The following is a 9,448-nucleotide window of genomic DNA, read 5'->3' on the forward strand; positions in this document are numbered from 1 at the left end:
AATTAGCCCCGAATATAATTTTTGGGTTAAATAAATAAAAGTAAAAATATTTATAATTATTTATAAGTACTAGCCTAGTCTAGATAGTCCTTCTGGCAAGAGAATAAACAGCTTAAAAACATAACCTTTTTACCACCTCAAGTGAATTAACCTATCCTATCCCCAGTCAGATGTGTGTGTAAAGTCTGTCTCCCTTGTATTCATTTTACTCTGAAATAACTTGAATGGAACTTTAGACATTTGGGGATAAGCAGCACAGCAGTCAGGTAGCTATTTTAAGCTATAATAAACCGCGCATTTTGTTTATTTAGGTGAAGCATTATGAAAAAATGTTCATGCAAAATAAAGCATAGAAATCATTTTGGCATTTTCATTTTCCGTCTGGGCTAAGCCCCGGATGTTTATGAAACCTAGATCACCCCTGGCTTAAGGAGTGGACCCATCAAAAACTCATTTCACAAATGCATGTTTTTGCAATCACAATTAGGTTGTTTCAGTCATTAGCCTGTGACGTCAGTGGGGGGTGGCAAGTGGCACGTGACAGTCTTTGGACGTTGGATGTCCATGTCCTACAAGGCGCAGCGAGACATTATAGCGTCATACCGTGCGACGACAAGTTCTGAGAGAGAGAGGCTCTGTTATTGCTCGTTTCTGGAGTACTTTCTACGATTGAATATGATTCTTAGGTTATTTGGAAAGCGGTGATTTTAGTAACTTTTTTAAAAAAGTAATCGGATGTCTGCGCATCCGCTTATGTTGACGTTTTAAGTAAATTTTTGGACATTGTTCGCGTTCTGAAGCAGGAAGAACTTTGAACGATCCGTCGGTGGCCAATTTTGAATGTAACCCCGCGCTTAAATTGAGGAGCAACGGTAACCCATCGCTCTTTTGCAATGTTATTAACATGCTTTTCATTTAGGAACAGTGACAAAAAATAGCCATCGGTAATTAGGCTACAATCACACAATTGTAAGTTATACTTAACGTCATAGTAATACTTTATAGGTACAAGGATGGCTCCGTCAAGGGAGCCATGGATAGAGAATATGATAATCAACCACGGCACAGAAAAAGAGAAAAATATCGCAAATCTTAAAGCCCGCGTTATTGCGGTGGGTAAAATGACGAATTCCCAGGCGCTGGGGGTGCAAGGCCCCCCACAGTTGCTTTTTCTTTCCGATGGAGTGGTCCAGATTCCTGCGATCTTGACCGACACTGCGTGGGAAAACCTCCAGGAAGACGAAGAAAGAGAATGTTTCTCCAGCCTTGTCAACACTACGGTGTGTCTGCAGACCTATAGTCTCCAGTTTTATATGGCCCCCGAGAAGAGAAAGAGCAAATTCTTCCTGTCACTTAGCAACCTTGCCGCAACGGCAGCTGGTCCCATTAAAGAGGGTCCCCCTTGCTGCACAACCCTTTCCTCTGTTAGGGTTAAGATCAGTGACACATGGAAAGCCTTGCAGCATCAGAATTTGGCTCAAACTGAAATCAGTCAGAGTGCGATTGACTTGACTCAGCTGCTCGGTGTGTGGCAGGAAGACTGTCTGATGGATTTAGTAGCGGAGGTTCGAGAAAGACTGACAGCGGCTAGGAGGACTACGTCGCAACAACCTTCTACCTCACGCGACCCACCGGCCCGGCCCTTAGGCATTCATGTGCGCACAGAGTGGGATTTGGACAGGGTGAGATGCAAGGGGGCTGAAACGTTCAGCATACCTATGGCTCATCTCATCATCCCAGATACAGCCGCCCTTTCCCTGAGACCGCCAACGCAACCCGGTGAAGGTAGCACCCAGCAGAGCGGGCTGATCCCCCCCTCCGGTGACCCACCGGTGCTGCACTCCACACCTGCCGCCAAGCCCAAGGCCTCCAGTAGCAGGCCCAGGGCGGAGCCCCAGGATGTGGTCAGGGGGTGTGGCTTTGAAAAGACCCCGCCCCCTCCCCGGGGAAACTGCCACAACGATGGCGAGGGCGTGCTCCTGGAGGAGGTGGACGCCGACCAGTCGAATCCGTGGAACATGTTCCCCCCTCCGTCCAAGGTGTTCTGCACCTCCTCGTCCTCCGAGACATCCCCCGGCACGAAACCCTCGCCCTGCCAAGAGGCTCGGCCCGACCCCGCTGTCCACCTCCAGGCCCAGTGGGAGAAGAGGGCGCTGACCCGCAACAGGGCGCCCCAGGTGGGGCCGGATGGTGACGTCAGCCCTACCCTGGAGCCTAGTAAAGGAGATCAAAGCCTCATCACACCGTACCAGAAGCCAGCGTCTCCACACTCGCCCAGCGCCTCCACGTCCTCTCCTGCAGACTGCGGGGACCTCGCAGAACACAGCGCCATCCAGCCCTCCGGGGGGAAGAGCCCCGGCCCAGTAGAGGACCACCACCAGCCCCCACCAGGCCCAGCGGGTGTCGCAGAGCAGGGAGGGGTACCCTGCGTAGACCTCAGCCCTCCGTCTTGGTTGTTTGAAAGTCACCCCGGCCCGGTGCCTGAGCCACGCCGCAGCTCCCAGCAGGGCAGGGTGGCGGGTGGGGGCACTTACTCCCCTGTGGTCCACGGCGACGGAAGCAGCTTCTCGTATCGTTACAAAGTCTCCGTGAAAACTGTCATGGACCTGAGCAGGTTTAGAGTGGCGGACGATCACCTCAACTGGGCAGTGAAGTATCTGGTCGTTCCCAGGCACACGGACATTAACAACATGTAGATATACTAAACCAGCCCCTTTTGTGTTTTGTAAATAGTTGAATTGTAAAAATGTTTATTGATAGAATCTATCTTTATTAACGGCTGGCAAAACCCTCACGGAATTCAAAGTTACAGTCCATGGACCGTTACTATGCCAAAACGTTTTCCCCTGTTACATGGAATACACAGCTTGTTATTTTACAAATATTATGTAACACCATAATTGTTTCTAGTTCAATAGGACCTGTTTTTTAATTTGGTATACATGTATTGAATAAAATTGCTTTGTTAACTTAATTTATCCGGACTGGAAACATATTTTGATATACTATAGCGCATATCAATTCAATTGAAGCTTGTTAATGGGATCTGCATGTATATGTTCTACAAACACTTAATAACCTATATTATTTAGCCTACATAAGATACATTTGTTCCCCTTGACTTGTGCAACAAAGAGCTAAACATCTAACATTCAAACATTTAAATAGCCTACCTTACCTTTACAATGGTAATTATGAATCTTCCCAGAAGATGTCACCAAATACAAGTCATAGTCTTGCCGGGAGACTGTTGAGGAGTTGGCCAATCTTCCCCAATAAGTAATTTATTTGTTCCAATCCGTACCGTTATTCCACTAAAGCAATTTAATAAATCTTTTTTTTTTCCATTTTAGGTAAATCATTTACATTAAACATTAGTCTTTTAAGGGCTTAAAGTTTGACGTCATTGGTCTACTACTTTCAGCATTTATGTGCTTTTTGGTAAAACACACTTGTTGAAAGACAGAATTAATGTCCCCCCCTTCGCAATAGGGGACATAATTGAATGAATCAACATTAGTTAATTCATTGTATTATCTTATTGGGTTAGGTTTAACCCTCACCCGATTTAAAAATGTATAAATAATACCTTAGTTAACATGAACCCCATTAGTGAATGTTTACTATATTTATTGACTAATAAATAAACGGTTAGCTAATAGGCCACTATTAACTAATGCAGTCATAATACATTGTTGTAAAATTGTAGCTGCCTTTTTAATGATAGTAAAGAAAGCAATTTCTCTGGTTGGTGGCAATTTTTAATTGGGATCGAAAGGTATAGCCTAGTTTGCTGCACCGGTGAACCAAATAGCCAAATAAACACCGTTGATCAATGAATAAGCCACTGGTCTACATCTTCTAGCATTGCGTTCGATTTAGTCCACGTCTACCTAATGAATCATTGCGGACTGCAACAAAAAAAAATTGAAAAGTTGAGTTTATTCACCTCGAAACTGTAATGTAAGCACGGTGCAGCTGTGAGCACTTGTAAAGTTGTTATAATCCCCGTGGCCCTTATAAACAGGAAAATACATAATATAAAGCATCATGTAGGCTTTCACAAATAATATACATTCTCCTCCCTTCAAGTTGTCCTTTTAAGGCCATCGCCACTGCAGCAGGCTGCCTGCAGCTGCTGATCAAACAATTAGGATTAGGCCTAACCCAATCATTAAGATGCGTTTTATACAACTTCATGATTGGGTTAGGAGTGAGGACTAGTCGTAATGGTTTGATCAGCGGCTGAATGGCTGCAGCTGCTGATCAAACAATCAGGATTAGGCCTAACCCAATCATTACGCGTCGTTTTACGGAGCGTGAGATGATCCACAATTATTGATTATTTTTATTTTATTTTATGGATACATGGATACATTTTTTCCCTTAGTCGAGCCAAACAGGTTAACTGCTGTTCGTTTTCCACCATCTTAATGACATTTTACCATCATTGGATTTGGATACGTCTATGGGCCCCTGATACGAGTTGAAAGAAAAAATGTTAACTTTATTTTCCTTTTACACTTTGTTTTGATTTCTTGCTTAACCAAAGCAAGTCCCAGAAAGAACTCCGCAGTGTTTGCTTGTTCTCTGTGTGTGAGCAACTCTCCGCGTCAAGGGTGGACGTGATGTTTCAAACAGCACATCAGTGCGTTTATGTATTGGGTGCCCGGAAATTTTTTCCAAATAAACACAGCTTGATTCAACTTGGGTGGGCAGACTTATCAACAGACTAATTCTATAAACAGATGAGGGAATAACCCGGCACCTCATTGGTCGGTGGGTAAAAAGGGGACACGCTGGATCTTGTGCAATGAAGTTTTAATTAATGTGGGTGGGCTGAGAACACAACCAATGTTTATGATGGACAATTTATTTTCCCCGTGCAAAGTCAACACAACACTGCAAAAACGCACAACAATTATTTGACATTTTTTGGTTTAGACTTTCGTGAGGCGGACAAGGGGCGCACACCGAGACTCAGTCCAGGAGAGGAACTCTGCGCGCCGGCTGTTTGGTCAACTTTTCCCTGCACGGATACCATCCGTGATTATTCGTTTACGATGAGTCTGTATCACCCCCGACTTCAGCATCTCGGGGTACCACCTCCGTCGCTCGGCATCTCCAACCATCCCCCGATGGTTTACCTGTATGGCGGGGAAAACAGCGGCATGGTTCCCGCGCTGAGCTTCCTCTCGGCGCGCCAGCAGGAGCCTCCTCAAAAGCCCCCCTACAGCTACATCGCGCTCATCGCCATGGCGATCAAGAACGCGCCGGACAGGCGCGCGACGCTCAGCGGCATCTACAAGTTCATCATGGATCGCTTCCCCTTTTACCACGACAACAAGCAAGGGTGGCAGAACTCCATCCGACACAACCTCTCGCTGAACGACTGCTTCATCAAAGTGCCTCGGGAGAAAGGTCGACCCGGCAAGGGGAGCTACTGGACCCTCGACACCAAATGCCTTGACATGTTCGAGAACGGCAACTACAGACGGAGGAAACGGAGGCTCAAGAGCAGACAGCAGCAGGAGAGCGACTCACCGTCTGGGACGAAGCGGGCGAAGGTGCCGGGGGGACAGTCCGGCGCTCGACCGGCCTTTGCAGAGGCGCTGTGCGGTGAGGATGTAGGTATCTCGCACAAGGGAGCAATGAAGCCCAAAGAGCCCGCGTATGCGCCCCGGGATCAAAGTTTAAAGCCCATTCTTGCAGAGTTGCAACATTCTGGCATGCAGCAAAACACTCCATCGAGAAAGTCCACGGAGAGCTTCGGCGCAGCATCCAACCGGAGACAGCAACCGGTGCCAAGAGCATCCGTGCAGCGTTTCGCGCCGCCAGCACAGGCATCCACGGCGCGCGTGGAAGATCTCCCAGAGCCTACTGTCCGACAAGATAAAGAAGATGAAGAGGCGAGGTCCGTTTTCAGCGGGCGAGAGAATGGCCAGCTCAGTATATTGGTGCATGACAAAACCAAGGGAATTAGTGTTCCACATCACGAGGGCAGCAGGCCCACTGATAGATCACATTCATTCAGCATTGACAATATATTGTCCAAAAACAACGTCAATAACGCGGACAAGGTTTCCTTCCTTGGGTTGAGTAAAGACACAGAGTGCCAAAGCCCTTATGGGGCATCTTTTGTCCTCGGTATGCACGCACATCAACTGTACCAAATGGGACTTCCACTATGTTCCTACATATCTCTGCCTTATCACGACAAATTGCATTTTTTCTAAACAATTGCGTTTGAAACAAAAAGCTCACTTTAACTGTTCAAAAGTTATATGCCTAACCTTTGACTGAACTGGGATTGTGACTGTGAGATAACTTATTTGTTAAACAGCATCATAATTGTTATCCAAACAGACTTTTTTAATGATGGCAGCCTGTCATAATCATGGCCTTCTTCAGTGTTCATTCATATTCCTCTATAAATAGAACAACTCAAGAACTCTTATATTTCTTGCTCAGTTGATAGTAATTCAGGTATTCTGCTTAGGAAATATACAATACATATCTTTCTTGAAACCTCCCATTCAACAGCACTATTGCTGAACGGATGCACAGCTGTCTGTTTAAAATCCTGCAGAAAGCTCTTAAGTGCATACGGATGTTGTCATTGTCCATGTAAATGTTTATGGAACATGGGATGTATCTTTCTCTCTTCTTTCATAAAGGGACAGGGTTTAATCTACACACATATGTACATGTTCAGATAAATCTCTCCTCCAAGATTTTGAAAGGTCCTTCATCAAGTGTATAGAACTCCAAAACTTTAACCAGATTTGTTCTACATTTCTCATTGTTGTGAATTCTGTTTTACAACATAAATTATTCTCTGTTACATGACAAACGACAAATCAGTTAGATGAAAAGTTGTGATTAAATGGAAAAAATGTGGTGTTGAACTGGCGCTCGCTGTTGAGGTTGGTTGGTTCACATTGATTATAGTAATATACAACAAGTCAGTCCTACTCATCATTGAATTCAATGTTATGATGAGGATGCAGAATTATCTAGCACCCATTCCTTCTTCTCCGAGTGCCACCATTAGGGCATCCAACCACACAGGTGCACAGGTCGTCACAGTCACACCGGTCACCTTCTATCCATCTGAGGAGAAGAGCTAATGTTTAGCAGCGAGCTTCACTCACACTCACACTATTTTTCTGTGACCTAATGATCAGTTATAATATGACATTGTAGTGTACTGTATAACCACATGTATGGATATTAAAGGGAGCAAGGTACAAGCATAATGTATTTGGCTGTCCTATACATTACACATCTATTATGATACCAGAATGCACCAGGTTTGCTGGAGGAGGCCTTGGTAGGTCTTCTGTAATAAGATTTAGAATAACACTTGTGTGAGAGAAGTGCACAGAACGGGCGTCTAAAAATAGGCCTAAACAGTTGAGGCGCACAATCCTTTCCAAAAACAGTATGCTGTGCGTCTGCACACTGCAAATAAGGAATGTTTGTTGAAATAAACGTCCCCACATTTGAGGATAGGGGTTGGAAATCACAAGCATTTCCTGTGTATAGGATTCTTTTGGTCAGACGTGTAAATAAAACATGGAAACAGCTGAAAGCCTCCGAGGGGATTGAGAGAGACTGGGGGGAGGAGAGAGAGAGAGAGAGAGAGAGAGAGAGAGAGAGAGAGAGAGAGAGAGAGAGAGAGAGAGAGAGAGAGAGAGAGAGAGAGAGAGAGAGAGAGAGAGAGAGAGAGAGAGAGAGAGAGAGAGAGAGAGAGAGAGAGAGAGAGAGAGAGAGAGAGAGAGAGAGGGAGGGAGGGAGAGAGAGAGAGAGAGAGAGAGAGAGAGAGAGAGAGAGAGAGAGAGAGAGAGAGAGAGAGAGAGAGAGAGAGAGAGAGAGAGAGAGAGAGAGAGAGAGAGAGAGAGAGAGAGAGAGAGAGAGAGCAGAAAACAGGCCCAAGTTTGTTATCAAAAACCATAAAGTGAAATTAGTATAAGTAGTTGACTGGTGTGTGTCCATGTTACTAAAGCAATACTAACAAAAATCACAACTATAATGGATGTGCTTTGATTAGTCCGATAACAATTTACATGTAGAGAAACCCATGAGGTTTTGCCAGTGGTGAAATGTTGGAGGACAATCATGTGATGGATCATCATTAAATGTTGATGCAGAGGATATTCCCCAGAATGCAATTCAACAACTGATGCGTTGAGTTGAGGACATTTTCAGCCAGCAAACGCTTCATCACTCCCGACCATTACGCAGAAGATCACACCGTTTTAGATGGTGTTAGTGTACAGCTTTAGCTGTGATGGACGGAGAGCCGTGTGGAAAGAGCATGCAGGAACAAAACAAAATACCCCACAGCCTCTATAGTGTCATCGCTCTCGCCCCCATGTGCAATCCCATCTGAGTCTCAGCACTCAATCACAGCATTTAAACACCAGGGATTCAAAGGAGTTTTAATCCAAGTGTTTATTGTATTTTTTCACTCTCTACATAAACGGGCTACAGTTGTTCAAATACACACTCAGAGCGGTGTGGAAAGGCGGGGTCATGATGAAGATGGATGTGCTTCGCTGCATGCTACATTAGCAGCTAATCAAGTTAGGTTTCCTGGCACAACGCTTTATACATCGTTATCCGCCTCAAACGTCCACCCGACCACGACTTCTACAGAGCTGTTTCATGTACACTGACATGCATAGACACACAAGTACTGGGGGGACACTTGTCAGTTGCTGGTGCACATCTCCATGCACATGTTCCAATCAACACCAAACTGTATCACAGATATTACACGAACGCACACACGCACACACACACACACACACCAACAACCACACGCATACGCACACGCACACACACACACACACACACACACGCCATTTAATGTTTAAGAATACCTGCAGCAGCTCAGAGAGAAATACATTAAATAAAATAACAACAATACATTTTTGTTTTTAATCAAAACAACGATCTTATAATAATGGACAGAATATTTTTCGTTTTTTTCTGAAACACCCATACTCACATTTTGATTGAAACTTTCGAATATTACCAGTCAGTACGAATCAAGGAATGTTCTGTTGCAAATTAGAAAGTGTGTGTGTATGTGTGTGTGTGTGTGTGTGTGTGTGTGTTTGTTCAAGTGTTTGTGTGTATAAACACACGCCGGAGGTGCACGTGGCAAGCTTCAGTCCCTTCACCCCTTCACCTCCGCCCACTGTCCGGGACCACCCCGGGGTCCGACACTTCATCCTGGAGGAAGTCATCGGGTCTGAATAGGAGCCTCCCTCTGAGGGCTGTAAGAGTGCAGCCTGCTTCCTCAATCACCCTCCTCCGCTGGGCTCCTACGCAGAGCGGGGACAAACACACACACACGCACGCTCGCACACACACACACACACACGCACACACACGCTCGCACACATGCACACATGCATGCACGTACACACACACACAC

The 9,448-nt window shown here is 45.4% G+C and overlaps 2 protein-coding genes across 2 annotated transcripts; both read left to right on the forward strand.

Moving 5' to 3' along the window:
* Positions 1 to 580: 580 nt before the first annotated feature.
* Positions 581 to 2,978, forward strand: acd (ACD shelterin complex subunit and telomerase recruitment factor). The gene has a single exon (XM_030366697.1). It carries the CDS (start codon positions 1,014 to 1,016, stop codon positions 2,694 to 2,696), a length of 1,683 nt encoding a protein of 560 aa, XP_030222557.1. The 5' UTR covers positions 581 to 1,013; the 3' UTR covers positions 2,697 to 2,978.
* Positions 2,979 to 4,763: 1,785 nt separating this feature from the next.
* Positions 4,764 to 7,259, forward strand: foxl1 (forkhead box L1). The gene has a single exon (XM_030366698.1). The coding sequence runs from the start codon at positions 5,064 to 5,066 to the stop codon at positions 6,234 to 6,236; it is 1,173 nt and encodes a 390-aa protein (XP_030222558.1). The 5' UTR covers positions 4,764 to 5,063; the 3' UTR covers positions 6,237 to 7,259.
* Positions 7,260 to 9,448: the final 2,189 nt, after the last annotated feature.

The sequence above is a fragment of the Gadus morhua genome, chromosome 9 (assembly GCF_902167405.1).
Source record: "Gadus morhua chromosome 9, gadMor3.0, whole genome shotgun sequence".
NCBI lineage: Eukaryota > Metazoa > Chordata > Actinopteri > Gadiformes > Gadidae > Gadus > Gadus morhua.